Source organism: Lithobates pipiens, unplaced genomic scaffold (assembly GCF_037356315.1).
Source record: "Lithobates pipiens isolate NorthernLeopardFrog02 unplaced genomic scaffold, aLitPip1_a1.2 Scaffold_22, whole genome shotgun sequence".
In the NCBI taxonomy this organism is placed as follows: domain Eukaryota; kingdom Metazoa; phylum Chordata; class Amphibia; order Anura; family Ranidae; genus Lithobates; species Lithobates pipiens.
This window is the reverse complement of record NW_027507784.1, coordinates 70,912,205-70,928,796: the sequence shown is the minus strand read 5'-3', so window position 1 is coordinate 70,928,796 and position 16,592 is coordinate 70,912,205. Positions and strand designations below refer to the sequence as shown.

The 16,592-nt window shown below is 45.2% G+C and overlaps 1 protein-coding gene across 5 annotated transcripts in view; it reads right to left on the bottom strand.

The window, feature by feature from the left end:
- The window catches only part of QTMAN (queuosine-tRNA mannosyltransferase), a 636,919-nt gene extending 620,644 nt beyond the window's left edge, over positions 1 to 16,275 (bottom strand). For 4 of the 5 annotated variants that reach the window (XM_077447745.1, XM_077447747.1, XM_077447746.1 and 1 more), the window contains exons 1-2: positions 16,003 to 16,183; positions 9,788 to 9,995 (exon numbers count right to left, since the gene is read on the bottom strand). In XM_077447745.1, coding sequence (XP_077303871.1) covers positions 9,788 to 9,995; positions 16,003 to 16,171 — 377 coding nt within the window. In that variant the 5' untranslated portion in view covers positions 16,172 to 16,183. The other variant, XM_077447749.1, reaches the window with a different exon arrangement.
- Between the last annotated feature and the right edge of the window lie 317 nt (positions 16,276 to 16,592).

Genomic DNA, 16,592 nt, shown 5'->3' with positions numbered 1-16,592 from the left:
GGTCTGCCTGAAAAACAGATAGGTGGACCCGATCAGTCTGATCATGTGAAAGGGGCCTTACTAAAAAAAAAAAACTGTTGCACACAGAATCTGGTGCAGCTGTGCATAATAACCAATCAGCTCCTAACTTTAGCTTGGTTAATTAGGCTTTGGCAATAAAACCTGAAAGCTTATTGGTTACTATACACAGCTGCACCAAATTCTGTGTGCAATAGTTTTAGTAAATCTCCCCCTTAGTGTTTGAATTCTCTCTGCTGTCTTGTTCCTCTGTTATCAATATGAGTCACTTCTCATGTTTTCCCGACAGCAAGAGATAAAAAGGTGACGGGGGAGGGAGCTCCAGCACACAGCCTTTGATTGGCAGCCTCAACTCTGTTCCTTTGTGATGAGTGAAGAGAGGTATGTTTCTTTCCTCCAATCAGCTCTCAGAGCTCTTCTCACAGAGTTCTGCAAAGTGTAACTGCAGCTCCCTACCCCGATTTCTGAAAGCTCAGAAAAGATTCATACATTTTGGACTTTGAACAGCTGTAGAGTAGAGATGGCTGCAGACAAACAGGTACAACTTATGTAGGAGGATTTGTTTCATCTCTGTGTATCACCTGAGACTAGTCACTTCACTGGTTATATATGTAAGCGTGTATAACCACTTTAATGCAGACCTTTCACCAAAAATACAATGTCCGCCTTTTTTTTTTCATCTTTTCACAGCATTTTGTCCAGGGTGTGGCTTGTGAAAAAAAAAAAAAGCAGAACTTGCCTGGGATCGACATTTTGGCCTACTGCTAGGATGTGTGTGCGGGGAAATGCCCCTGATACTGGTGGTCAGAATGCAGTTCTTACAGGTAGAAAAAAAAGATAATTGGTGCATGTATTGGCCTTGCTGTGGTGTTGGCCCTAGAACTATGAAGGCACCATCAGATGGGAGGTCAGTCAGTCACAGCTCTAAGAACCCCTGGACACCAGAAAAAAAGGAGATGATAGAAAAGTAATGTACACACAGAAAGTGAAGAAAAGATTGGCATATCATCAACAGGAGAGTGGCAGAGATCGGCAGGCAAGCGGCTGGTGAGTGCAGAATTTGGCCAGGAAACCGCTGTGCAGATGAAGAGGAGACCCCTGTAGCAGAGGGAGCTGGAGTGCACAACCTGGCTTCTGTGGCGGCTTGCGGGTATCCTCAGCCCACCTGGCAACACTCGGCTCCAATCGCCGCCGGTCTCTTCTTCTATACAGCAGTTTCCCGGCCAAACTCTGTGCCCATCAGCCACTTGCCTGCCGATCTCTGCCACTCTCCTGATGACAACTCTCCTACTGATAATATGTCGATCACTTTCTGTGAGTGCATTACTTTTCTATCACCTCATGCGTTTTTTAACACGGTTTACACTCAGATGGCGGCGCCCCATCTCATTTGTTTTTTGCATTTGCATCAGGTTTACTCAAGGGAGCAGCCACCTTCACGAAGAGGGATTTCCATATACATTTTATCTTACACTTGACACTTATCCTATGTGTTTTTTTGTGGAGCCACAACAGCGCCATCGTTCAGATCCATTTTTGCATTAGCAGTGCGCCCAGTGTCCTTTTGCTTAACATATGATAAGTTACCTTCTGTTCATTTCAGGAAGATACAAAGAGTTGAAGTCAAAAATGCAGAGCATATTTCAGTATTAAACCATGATCTTTGTGATGTTAAACCAGCCAAATCATTGACATCAAATGTTAGATTAGATCAGAGTCAGAATACACAACAGATAACCATTAAGATAAATTTATAACACAGGACAGTTTAGCGGCGTGCTAGATTCTGTGTTTTCTGGGATCTCTTTTCTGAGTAAAATGTGGGTAATCCAATGAATTACAATTAAATTATGTTAGGTCAATGTAATTTAAGTTTAACTAATGGGGTGTGTGTCTGTGAGTAATGTCTGATTAGCTTATTACAGGCAGTACAGGATGTCTTGTGATGCCGACCTTGAGGATGGCGATAACCTTGTGATACGCTGGAGGACACGGCAGAAATTAAAGTACATGCCAGAACATTTTTAGAGACATGTCTAAAATGCCCACCAACTTCTATACAAGCAGAAGCTCTGAGACTTCAGCCAGACCTTCACAAGAAACGCACACATTGTATACATTTCAGCCGAAATCCATTCGATGCAGCTGTGACATGCAAACACAGAGGTGCAATGTACAATACCAGCAATGACTACCCTTTCCCGTAAAAGCAAAATGTCTTCTGCACTACAGGCGGTTCTCCATCTTTAAAATAGAAACTCTGGCAAAGTAAAACAAGCAGTTACAATGGCTATTGTTAAAACCATTTCTAAATTATGCCTATATTATAGGATATCCTAATGTGGTTCTAAAAGCTGAAGGTTTATTTTTACCTTCATTCAGTCTATGCATGAAGATTAAAAAAGAACTTCAGTGTACAGCTCCCCCTTACACTCCCCTGAACTCAATCTCAATCCAGCAATGTGTATGAGAGTGCCGGCTCCTTGATTTCTCATTGGCTCAGATTCATCAGCAGGCGCTATTGGCTCCTGTTGCTGTCAATCACAGCCAGTGAGGAGAGAGCAGGGGCAGAGCTCTGTGTGTCTTTTGGACACACAAAACAGGGCTTGGGAGTGAGGACCCACGGATGCCCCCATAGCATGCAGCTTGCTATGGGGGCACTCAGCAGGGGGAAGGAGACAGGAGCACTGGTGGGGGACACAAGGAGAAGAGGATATGGGCTGCTCTGTGCAAAACCATTGCACATTGCAGGGAAGTATAGCATGTTTGTTACCTTAAAGCAGGGGTCTCAAACTGGTGGCCCTCCAGCTGTTGCGAAACTACAAGTCCCATGAGGCTTTGCAAGGCTGACAGTTTTAAGCATGACTCCCACACTCAGAGGCATGATGGGACTTGTAGTTGCAACAGCTGGAGGGCCGCCAGTTTGAGACCCCTGCCTTAAAGAAATAAAAAAAATTTTAGTCTTTACTATCACTTTAATCCAACAACTATTTTATTGCAGCTTACTAGTCCCTAAATGTGGTGGCTGTATTTGTTAATTTTTTTCAGGCTAAAACATTTTCTGAAAGTGCAGAAAAATACCTGTGGATCCTGCCAGAAACCTAGAATCATTGTAACTCCCTGTGCACTGAACTAACATCTTAAACAACGTTATTAGCACTGCCTACTTCTCTTCTATAAGTTTGCATGTTCTCCCTGTCCTTGTATTGGTTCCTCCCACACTCCATACATGCTGGTAGGTCAATTGGCTCCTTTCTAAATTGTCCCCACTATGATATTCTACTGAGCACTCCCAAGATGGCTGCCCCCACCAGCAGATAAAAGTTCTTTGAGCCACCAAGGATAAAAGCACTATAGAAATATAAATTAATCAAATGAATTACTGTATGTATCAGCGTATGAACACGCACCCCAAGTTTAGGAGGCAATTTTAAGGAAAAAAACTTTTAGGAGGGAAATTTAAGGAACAAAACGTACATTTAAATGCTCATCAATGCAGCCTTATCAGTGTCCATCTGCAGCCTTGTCCATCATTGCAGCCTTGCCCAGTGTCCATCTGCAGCTTCTCCCAGTGCCTTTGCAGCCTTGCCCAGTGCCTTTGCAGCATCGCTAGTCTCTTTGCAACATTGCCCTGATTTAAAATTGGTGGCGATCTCCACTGACTGAGCGGAGAGGAGCGAGCAGAGCCGAGATACACAAAGCCGAGTGTACTTCGGCTAGACTCGGCTCCATTCACAGTCCAGCCCACCTCCACTGATTGCGAGAGGAGAGGAGCGAGCGCCGCCGACATACAGAAAGCCGAGTGTACTTCGGCTAGACTCGGCTCCATTCACAGTCCAGCCCACCTCCACTGATTGCGAGAGGAGAGGAGCGAGCGCCGCCGACATACAGAAAGCCGAGTGTACTTAGGCTAGACTCGGCTCTGCTCACAGTCAGGGGCGGGACTGCGAGAGGAGCCGAGTCTAGCCGAAGTACACTCGGCTTTGTGTATCTCGGATCCGCTCGCTCCTTTCCTCACAATGTGTAAGCATTGTCACCCTAGGGCAGAAAGTGTGTTACTCTCTGACACCCTGAAATCGTACCTGTGACCCACAAATTCCAACTGTGAAGGCTGTGCTGTGGAGACACTGGTGTGCATGGTTGGACTGGATCCCCTTTTCTCTATTTCTTTGCTATTTCCCCCTTTTCTTTCTTGTCCTCTCTCTCTTAATAGCATTTACCTGTTAGGCTTATGGGATATACCGGTTCGCACATAACCTACCCAATCACAGATGAAGCCTTCATCTCTGGTTACTGCCATGATCTGCACTACATTGTAAAGTTACGCTTATGTTTTTATATGAATTGTATTTTCTAGACTGGTAAATGCCAGGCATGGGGCTTACCTCAAGAAGGATGGTAGGGTAGGGTTTAAAAGCAAATTAAGAAGACATACCGTATATACTCGAGTATAGGCCGACCCGAATATAAGCCGAGGCCCCCAATTTACCCCCAAAAAAACTGGCAAACTTATTGACTCGTGTATAAGCCGAGGGTGAGACATGCCTGTCCATCCCTGTGTGTGTGTCCGTCCATCCCTGTGTGTCCGTCCATCCCTGTGTGTCCGTCCATCCCTGTGTGTCCGTCCATCCATCCCTGTGTGTGTGTGTGTCCATCCATCCATCCATCCCTGTGTGTGTGTGTCTCCATCCATCCATCCATCCATCCCTGTGTGTGTGTGTGTCTCCATCCATCCATCCATCCATCCCTGTGTGTGTGTGTCTCCATCCATCCATCCATCCATCCATCCCTGTGTGTGTGTGTATCCATCCATCCCTGTGTGTGTGTGTGTGTGTGTGTGTGTGTGTCTCCATCCATCCATCCATCCGTGTGTGTGTGTCTCCATCCGTGTGTGTGTGTGTGTGTGTGTGTGTGTGTGTCCAGCCTACCTGTGTCCCGAGCCTTTGTCCCGAGCCTCCGTCCCGTGTCGTGCCTTGCCTTCGTCCCGTTCCCGTCCCGTCCTGTCCCGTGCCGTGCCTTGCCTTGCCTCCGTCCCGTGCCCTCTTCGTCGGCGGCCATTGTAAAATTCAAAAGCCGCGCCTCCTCCTTCGCCTGTGATAGGCGGAACACTGAATTTCCCAGCAGGCTGTGTTCCGCCTATCACGGACGTCGTATCATCCTCGTCCGTAGTACGAGGATGAGACGACGCCCGTGATAGGCGGAACACAGGCTGCTGGGAAATTCAGTGTTCCGCCTATCACAGGCGAAGGCGGAGCCGGAGGCGCGGCTTTTGAATCATAGAATGGCCGCTGTCTGTCTGCTCGACACGCTGATCGAGCGGGCAGACAGCGATGACTCGAGTATAAGCCGAGGGGGGCACTTTCAGCCTCAAAAAAGAGGCTGAAAATCTCGGCTTATACTCGAGTATATACGGTAATTTAACTAAAAGCAATAATATCCTAAAATGTTTAAGCCCAGGTGTGTCAAACTCAATTTCATCAGAAGCTGCAGAGTTCAGGAGTACCCTATGTACAGAGATCAGGAGTACCCTATGTACAGAGATCAGGAGTACCCTATGTACAGAGATCAGGAGTACCCTATGTACAGAGATCAGGAGTACCCTATGTACAGAGATCAGGAGTACCCTATGTACAGAGATCAGGAGTACCCTACGTACAGAGTGCAGAATTCAGGTGTGCGCTATGTACAGAGTGCAGAGTTCATGAGTACACTATGTAGAGTGCAGGGGCGCGCTAAGTAGAGTGCAGAGTTCAGGAGTGCCCTACGTACAGAGTTCAGGAGTGCCCTACGTACAGAGTTCAGGAGTGCCCTACGTACAGAGTTCAGGAGTGCCCTACGTACAGAGTTCAGGAGTGCCCTACGTACAGAGTTCAGGAGTGCCCTACGTACAGAGTTCAGGAGTGCCCTACGTACAGAGTTCAGGAGTGCACTACGTACAGAGTTCAGGAGTACCCTATGTACAGAGTTCAGGAGTGCACTACGTACAGAGTTCAGGAGTGCACTACGTACAGAGTTCAGGAGTGCACTACGTACAGAGTTCAGGAGTACCCTACGTACAGAGTGCAGAATTCAGGTGTAAGCTATGTACAGAGTTCAGGAGTGCACTACGTACAGAGTTCAGGAGTACCCTACGTACAGAGTTCAGGAGTACACTACGTACAGAGTGCAGAATTCAGGTGTAAGCTACGTACAGAGTTCAGAAGTGCATTACGTACAAAGTACAGAGTTCAGGAGTGCCCTACGTACAGAGTTCAGGAGTGCCCTACGTACAGAGTTCAGGAGTACCCTACGTACAGAGTTCAGGAGTGCACTACGTACAGAGTTCAGGAGTGCACTACGTACAGAGTTCAGGAGTGCACTACGTACAGAGTTCAGGAATGCACTACGTACAGAGTGCAAAATTCAGGTGTAAGCTACGTACAGAGTTCAGAAGTGCATTACGTACAAAGTACAGAGTTCAGGAGTGCCCTACGTACAGCGTTCAGGAGTGCACTACGTACAGAGTTCAGGAGTGCACTGCGTACAGAGTTCAGGAGTGCACTACGTACAGAGTGCAGAATTCAGGTGTAAGCTATGTACAGAGTTCAGGAGTGCACTACGTACAGAGTTCAGGAGTGCACTACGTACAGAGTTCAGGAGTGCCCTACGTACAGCGTTCAGGAGTGCACTACGTACAGAGTTCAGGAGTGCACTACGTACAGAGTTCAGGAGTGCACTACGTACAGAGTTCAGGAGTGCACTACGTACAGAGTGCAGAATTCAGGTGTAAGCTATGTACAGAGTTCAGGAGTGCACTACGTACAGAGTTCAGGAGTGCACTACGTACAGAGTTCAGGAGTACACTACGTACAGAGTGCAGAATTCAGGTGTAAGCTACGTACAGAGTTCAGAAGTGCATTACGTACAAAGTACAGAGTTGAGGAGTACATTACGTACAGAGTGCAGAGTTCAGGAGTACGTTACGTACAGAGTTCAGGAGTACACTACAGAGAGTGCACTGTTTAGCGTGCAGGGCTTAGGGGTGCACTCTGCACATTGTGCAACCCCACTGGGATCCTGTGTAGGAGTGCATTGTTTGCAGGATTGGGAACCCTGAGCTTCCCCAGCATCCTCAGAGAAAGTCCAGTGGCCTTACCCACCCCTAGCCAAGTGCAGTGAACGGTAAGTATTTTTTCTTCCTATTTTTTTCTTTTAGTGCAAGGTTCATTTTACTTGTAAGGCTTGCTTAAAAAAAAAAATCTATGTGGCCAAATACTATATATGGACCCAGAACAACTATTGCTGTAGTCATTACCCCTGAATGCATTACATGATATAAATCATGTGGTCCCCAGTCACAGCAACAGCACACATTTTAGGCGCACTGCCCGCTGTACCACATGACTGAGGAGTAACCCTAAACCTTGGGACACAGCTACAAATGGAACACTACAGATTTGATGATATTATTTCATTTTTAAAAAGAAATTCCATCTTTTGCAAAAAAAAAAAGTAAAAAATTGAGCAACATTAATTTAATGATTGATTTACTAAAACTAGTATGTGCAAAATCTGGTGCAGCTGTGCATAGTAGCCAATCAGCTTCTAACTTTTTGCTATTTAGCACTGTGCGATTGTGCAGTCATGCAACGCTGTACCCAAACAAAATTTATATCATTGTTTTCAAACAATTCAAGCTTTTTTTTGGTGGTACTTGATCACCACTGAGTTTTATATTTTTTGTGATGTAAATGAAAAAAAACTGAAAAACAACAAAAAAAATTCCATTCTGCTATAAATCATATCCAATAAAACATAAAAAAAAAAAAAAAGAAAAAACTTCTTCATAAATTTTGGGAAAATATATTCTGCTACATATTTTTGATAAAAAAAAAAAAAAATCACAATATTGTTTTTTTTCCATTTTTATACCACTAATGGTGGTGATCAGCGACTTATAATGGAACTTGGTTGTGCGGCGGACAAGCTGACACGGACTGACACTGGGGGAGGGGAACTGACTAACTGCCACTGACATCACCAGTGACAGTAATTAAGTGATCAGTGCTAACAATATACACTGTCACTGTACTGACACTGGCTGGGAAGGGATTAACATCTAGGGCGATCAAGGGGTTAAAAGTGTGCCTATGTGTAATGTGTGTGCAGTGTGCTGCTTTTCCTAAGACTCCATTCACACCTAGGCAATTTGAATAGTGGGCGGAATCGCTGTGATTCCAAATTGCGCCAAAACGAGGAACATGTCTTCGATGCCATTACTTCTTAATGGCACCCCAATGGTGCGATATTGCCGTGATTGTTGTCACAATGCGCGACGCTGTTGCCCAAATGAAGTTCTTGGTCCTTTTTGAGTGACAAGCTCAGCGCATGGCTATTTTGCCACAACAAAGTCCCACCGCTATTGAGGTGCGATTACATAGTAATGACATTGCAAATGCTTCCCGTGTTTTGCCGCAATTTGGAATCGCCTATGTGTGAAAGGAGTGGAATTTCCGACAGAAAAAGTCAGACGGGAGCCTTTCATAGTATTTTCCAATCGTGTGTATGCCCCATCGGACTATTTACGTTGAAAATTCTGATGGACGTAGAAAAAGAACATGTTCTAAATATTTCCGACTGAACAAATTCCTATCGGGAAAACCGCTCATCTGTATGCTGTTCCGACGTACCAAAAACGACGCATGCTCTGAGGCAAGTACTGGCTACTGAACTTCCTTTTTCTAGTCCCGTTGTACGTGTTGTACGTCACCGCGTTCTTGATGGTTGGACTTTGGTGTGATCGTGTGTAGGCAAGACGGTTTCATTGAAATTCCATCGGAAAAACCTTCAGAGTTTATTCTGACGGGAAAACCAGTCACCTGTACAAGGCATTAGTTTCTCATCTTTGCTATGGAGGAATAAAAAAACAGAGAGATTGCTCCCTCTGTATAGAGCTCTGTGTTGGCTGTCAACACAGAGCTCTGGGCTGTGATTGGACACAGTCGATCAGCAGGTACTGGATGTGAATCATTGCCTATGAGTTGCTGGCAGGCTCCAGCTGTGTACAATCACAGCGAGTTTGCACCCCTTGAACCCAGAAGTAAGCAGCGACATACGAGTATGTCATTTTGCCTGAGCGGGTGCCCGTCCGCAGTACATTTGGGGACGGGCGATCTGAAAGTGATTAATCTTTGACAAAAAAAAATGGAAGCTAATTGGTTTCTACAGTATGCACAGTTAGACCAGATTTTGCACTCTCTGGTTTTAGTAAATCAACCCCAGTTTTAGATCTTTGTTGGGAATTCCTGACTAAGGATGAGCTCAGGCGTGTTTGCATACTCCACGTGCAGAGCCCGCCAGGAAGTTGGCGCATCACTGCGCTAATCACAGGCAGTGAGACATTGCCCTGATGCGTGGCTGCAGAGATCGGGCACTTATGCCGCACTTATTGGTCCTGATAGGTGGCACTGATGGGCACTAATAGGCGGCACTGGTGGGCACGGATAGGCGGCATGGATAGGCTGCAGAGATCGGGCAATGTCTCACTGCCTGTGATTAGTGCAGCGCTGCGCCGACTTCCTTGCGGGCTCTGCACGTGGAGTATGCGAACACGCCGGAGCTCATCCCTATTCCTGACCTGTCAGTGCTATCACTAATCCATTTCCTACAGTTATCAGATTTCTTCATACCCTTCAGCTGTACCTATTGACAAGCTGGCAGCTGCACTAATGACAGGTAAGTGTGAGGCGCATTGTCTACCAATAGTATCCCATCATTGTTGTACTATTACCTGTACGTGTCGCTGGCAGGAACAGCTTGCATGAAGTACAGAGCGGAGGTTCGGGCCCTCCAATGCCATTTCTTAGCGGGAAGACTGTACAGAACACAGCCGTCAATTTCATCCTTCAGGATATCCATCAGCTGCTTGTGGGAGCCTCCATAGAAGGCCTCTATCAGAAGGATGCTCATGTCTGGAAGTCCTCTGTCTTCTGTACGTGCTAAAAGAGAGAAAGACGAGAATCATCAATATGTACACCCCGTCCCCAGAGAAAAATCCCACTGCACAAATCAAAAGGTTCAATTAACTAAAGGCAAATAGACTGCGCACTTTTCAAAGTGAATTTGGTGTCACCCCTCTTCACAGGTAACCAATTACATGCAAATTACCAAAGATATGTAGCGGTATTTATTTTGGACAAAAATTTATGAAGAAAAATTACTAATTTGCAAAATTTTACAAAAGAAAAAATCTTTTTTTTTTTTACATAATTTTCTGTCTTTTTTTCTTTTATAGAGCAAAAAATTTAAAAAAAAACAGCGGTGATTAACCACTTGCCTACCAGGCATGAACACCCCTTTCCTGCCCAGGCTATTTTTCAGCTTTCAGCGCTGGCACACTTTGAATGACAACTGCGAGGTCATACTACACTGTACCCAAACACATTTTATCATTTTCTTCATACAAACAGAGCTTTCTCTTGCTGGTATGTAATCACCGCTGGGTTTTTTTACAAAAAAAAGTCAAAAATTTTGAAAAAAAAAAAAGTGTTTTTTACTTTTTTCTGTCAGTAAATTTTGTAACTAAGTAATTTTTCGCCCTCACAGATGTGCGCTGATGAGTTAGCACTGATGGGCACTGATACACTGAACTGGTGGGCATTGATGAGGTGGCACTTATGGGCACTGATGAGGTGACACTGATGAGGAGGCACTAATATGCCGCACGTATGGGCACTGATAGGTACTGTTAGGTGGCACTGATGGGCACTCATAGGCAGCACGGATAGGCAGCATGGATAGGCGGTGCACATGGGCATTGATGAGTGGAACTGATGGGCGACACTGATGGGCATTGATGGACAGCAGTGATGAGCAGCACCAATTGCCAGCACTGGCTGGCCTGGCTAATGGGCACTGATTTGTGGTACTTGTGGGTGCTGATTGCTGCCACTGGTGGGCACTGTATGATAGCATTGATGGGCATGGCATTTTTACACTTTATATATTGTAATCAGGCCACTGATGATCAGTGCCCTGGTCACTTACCTAGCTGTCCCTCTGTGAGGAGATGCCCGTTGATCAGCACTCCTTTCCTCACACTGTCAGTGTGAGGCGAGGAGAGCCAATTACCGTCATCTCCAGGTTTACATGTGACTGGCTGTGATTGGGCACAGCCAATCACATGGTTAAAGAGCCGCGGACGCGGCTATTTACACAGCTCGTGGTCGCACCGTGTCCTAGCATCGCCGTGCTGTGCGCCCTCGTGGGCACACAAGAGCGGTCGTTCTGTGCCACCGTCATATGACAGCGGCCCAGAACAAGAGCTGCACCACCCCGCCGTCATTTGATGGTGGGCGGGCAGAAAGCGCTTAAATACCACCAAAAGAAAGCTCTATTTGTGTGGAAAAAAAAAAAGGACAAAAATGTCATATAGGTACAGTATTACATGACAATTTGTCTGGTTAGGAAGGGGGTTTAAGTGCCCAGTGGTCAATTCATTAAAATAATATATATATATATATATATATATATATATATATATATATATATATATATATATATATACAGTGGTGTGAAAAAGTGTTTGCCCCCTTCCTCATTTCCTGTTCCTTTGCATGTTTGTCACACTTAAGTGTTTCGGAACATCAAACCAATTTAAACAATAGTCAAGGACAACACAAGTAAACACAAAATGCAATTTGTAAATGAAGGTGTTTATTATTAAAGGTGAAAAAAAATCCAAACCATCATGGCCCTGTGTGAAAAAGTGATTGCCCCCTTGTTAAAACATACTATAACTGTGGTTGTCCACACCTGAGTTCAATTTCTCTAGCCACACCCAGGCCTGATTATTGCCACACCTGTTCACAATCAAGGCATCACTTAAATAGGAGCTGCTTGACACAGTAAGGTCCACCAGAAGATCCTTAAAAGCTACACATCATGCCGAGACCCAAAGAAATTCAGGAACAATTGAGAAAGAAAGTAATTGAGATCTATCAGTCTGGAAAGGGTTATAAAGCCATTTCCAAAGCTTTGGGAATCCAGCGAACCACAGTGAGAGCCATTATCCACAAATGGCGAAGACATGGAACAGTGGTGAACCTTCCCAGGAGTGGCCGGCCGCCCAAAATTACCCCAAGAGCGCAGCGACGACTCATCCAAGAGGTCACAAAAGACCCCACAACAACGTCCAAGGAACTGCAGGCCTCACTTGCCTCAGTTAAGGTCAGCGTTCATGCCTCCACCATCAGGAAAAGACTGGGCAAAAATGGCCTGCATGGCAGAGTTCCAAGGAGACAACCACTGCTGAGCAAAAAGAACATCAAAGCTCGTCTCAATTTCTCCACAACACATCTTGATGATCCCCAAGACTTTTGGGACAACATTCTGTGGACCGATGAGACAAAAGTGGAACTCTTTGGAAGGTGTGTGTCCAAGTATATCTGGCGTAGAAGGAACACTGCATTTCATAAAAAGAACATTATACCAACAGTAAAATATGGTGGTGGTAGTGTGATGGTCTGGGGCTGTTTTGCTGCTTCAGGACCTGGAAGACTTGCCGTGATAAAAGGAACTATGAATTCTGCTGTCTACCAAGAGATCCTGAAGGAGAATGTCCGACCATCTGTTCGTGTACTCAAGCTGAAACGAACTTGGGTTCTGCAGCAGGACAATGATCCTAAACACACCAGCAAGTCCACCACCGAATGGCTGAAGAAAAACAAAATGAAGACTTTGGAGTGGCCTAGCCAAAGTCCTGACCTGAATCCTATTGAGATGTTGTGGTATGACCTTAAAAAGGCCGTTCATGCTCGAAAACCCTCTAATGTAACTGAATTAGGACAATTCTGCAAAGATGAGTGGGCCAAAATTCCTCCAGGACGCTGTAAAAGCCTCATTGCACGTTATCGCAAACGCTTGGTTGCAGTTGTTGCTGCTAAGGGTGGCCCAACCAGTTATTAGGTTTAGGGGGCAATCACTTTTTCACACAGGGCCATGATGGTTTGGATTTTTTTTCACCTTTAATAATAAACACCTTCATTTACAAATTGCATTTTGTGTTTACTTGTGTTGTCCTTGACTATTGTTTAAATTGGTTTGATGTTCCGAAACACTTAAGTGTGACAAACATGCAAAGGAACAGGAAATGAGGAAGGGGGCAAACACTTTTTCACACCACTGTACACCCCATTTTTTATTTTGTATAATATGAAAGACAATATTACAACGACTGAATAGATACCTAACATGGCATGCTTTAAAATTGCATGTGCTCGCCAAACGATGGTACTTAAAAATCTCTATAGGCGACACTTTAACAATTTCTACAGGTTACCAGTTTAGGCTAGGTTTCCACTACTGCAAACTGAAAGTTGTGCGATTTTGTCTGTGTATTCTTGAGGTCTAATGACCTCAAGTCGCATCAAAGTGGGACCAAAGTAGAGCAGGGACAGTGTGACTTGAACTCGCCCAGATATGAACGGTACTCATTGGAAATCATGGGACGTGACTTGCCATGCGACTTTCCAGCCACAGGTCGCATGACAAGTTGCAAAAGTGGAAACTGAGCCTTAACGTTACAGAGCAGGTCTAGTTCTCGCTTACATGTGTGGGCGTGACCTATGTCTGCGTTCCCCACTGCGTGTAAGGATGTGGAGACGGGGGCGCTTTTAAAAAAAACATTTTTTTTTTTTTACACTGTCCCTTTAAAAAATATGTTTTGATCACTTTGCTATCGCAAAGGAATGTGTACATCTCTTGTGATAACAATGCAGCATGACAGTTCCATTAATGGAGAGATCTGGGGCCTCGGTCATTCAATATAATCCTAATGTCACCCCAAACACATTTGCCTCCAGCGGTGCACATTGTACCCCAGGATCATGTCTTCCAGTGCAGCGTGCTTTTGAAAAGTAATACATGCACTACTTTAGTTGCAACTTCAGCCTGTTGAAATGAATGGGCTGAAAAATCGCACAGCACTGAGCCACATAGCTTCACTTCACATACTCAATTTAATTTGATGCAATCCTATGGTCCTTATCTGGTATATCCGGACAATCTTATACTAATATGTTTTTTTGGCGAGTTATATAAAAAAAAAAATTTTTCTAATTTAATATACTAAGGAGTCCCCCCCCCCTCACCTCCAGTAGGGCCGTCTGGTCAATCCCCCATGTCCGCCATAGGGGGAATATATATGGGGGTCCCTTTGTCTGCAATCCATCCTTCTGAATCTGGGGTGAGCTGACCTCTCTCTTTTTGCCAATAATATGATGTATTTTACAATATTAATGATTAATTTTATGATAATTTGCTTTTGGTTGTTAATTGCTATATATAATTTATTATGTTTGTATAGATATCCTCCTGAAGAAGCGGCTTGTCCCACGAAACTAGTAGAGGAGACCCCTATGCGCCATTGATTCGAACTCCCCTTTTGTGGAGAATTGGTCAAGGACGCCCTTATTGTGATATGTATCTATTTGTATTTTAAATGGGTGATGTTTGTCATTTTCCTTTTTTCTTTATATGTCTATTAAACAAGATGAAATTTTAAATGTTATTGACTTTCTTTAAAAGTACCGATATAGTCCAATTTTTACAATTTTTGGTTTGGGACTGCTTAGAGGGCTAGCATGAGCAACTATCCCTAGCACTCTCATACCAACCCTTTCTTCCATATTATGACTTGTGGATGATGGTACTTAATTGTTATCTATGCTAATCAGGGGCGATACTCTTAATTTGTGAACTGAGCGGCATAGGAATGTGGAGTGCGTTCCTGTGCCATTCGGGTGTGACCCGGCCCTGTGGGTTCTGTAGTTTAATGTACATGTGCTGATGTACGATGCGTTACGTTCACACTACTGCGATCCAGGAAGGTGTGCACAATCACTCACATTCCGACATGCACAGAAACGGGCTGCCCCACAAAAGACACATGTCGGTGACAATAGCGTCCTCACACATTCGCTAATATGTGTGTCAAACTGCATGCCATGCGCCGGGTGCAGTGCGTTTTATTTTGCAAACAGTTCAGGGACAACTTTTGGTTTCTTGCACATGGGGGGCGGCCCCATTGAAATGAAAGGACTTTCCCTACACAAGAGACACACACACACACACACTTGGACGCATCCGTAGGTGTGAACTAAGCCATAGGGCGCCCCTTTAAAATGAATCCTCTCCTAACGCACCACGTTGTGGCACATGGTATGTGTTGTGGCATGCTGTATATGCATTTTGGTGCACAGTATGCACTGTGGTACATGGTATGTGTTTTGCAATGTGATGCATAGTTTATGTTGCAGTGTGTAGTATATGCATTGTGGTGTGCTGTATATATGAGTTGTGGAGTACAGTATGTGTGCTGTGTAGTATATGTGTTGTGGCACATGGAATGCACGGCAGTGTGTAGAACACGTGTTGTGGTGTGTGTGATGTGGTGCGCTGTATATGCATTAGGGCACACAGTATGCATTGTGGTGCGCTGTATATATGTTGTGGTACATGGTATTGGTGGCGTGTAGTATATACATTGTGGCGCACTGTATATGCTTTGTGGTATGAGTTGCAGCATGTAGTATATGTGTTGTGGCGTGCAGTATATGTGTTGTGGCGTGCAGTATATGTGTTGTGGCGTGCAGTATATGTGTTGTAGTGTGCAGTATATGTGTTGTAGTGTGTAGTATATGTGTTGTAGCGTGCAGTATGTGTTGGTAGCATGCACTATATGTGGTGTGGCACGTAGTATGTGTTGTGGCGTGTAGTATGTGTTGGGGGGTGTGTAGTATGTGTTGTGGCATGCAGTATGTGTGTTGTGGCGTGTAGTATGTATAGTGGTATATGTTGTGTAGTATATGTGTTGTGGTACGTATTACATGCACTGTATCATGTGTTGTACAATAGTTTGGGGTCCCTGTCACACTATACAGGGTGGGGTGGGGGGTGTCTCCATGCACAGTGTAGTAATGTGGAGTATAAAGCTCTGATTCGCACAATACAGAAGTGAGGCCGGATCCTCCAGCACACGGTGAGTGAGCCCCTCCATGGTATGAGGTGGTGAGGTGATAGTTGAGCTGAGCTCCTCCCCTCCAGTGGCGGGACACACGGCTCCCTCCTCTCCGGGGCACGCTGACTCTTGCAGTGCCTCTCCCACCCGCTCCATAACAGGCGCCAAAAAAAGGAGGCTAACATACCACGTGACCCCGCCCAGAAAGAGGTAATCAAGGACGATCTGCCCTACCGCGCATGCGTCCTGTTCGTCACGATCACGCCCACCGTGTTACGCTGGGGGGAACGTCAACTCCACAGGCGGGGCTGGGGAATCACGTGGGCGTGCCGAAAAGGAGAACGTAAGAGAAGAGGGCGTGTCTGACTGGGAATGTGACGTCACCTGAGCAGCTGTATGAAGGGGTTACCTGGGGGCAGAAGAAAGCTGCATGGAGTGTGAATGGGGGGGGGGGGTCAGTACGGTGGTCCCGCACACAGCAGCACAGATAGAGGACACCTGTGTGTTATAGGGAGGGGTTGAACATTGCATGGTGGAGGATATATATATATATATATATACATATAATACAGGAGAT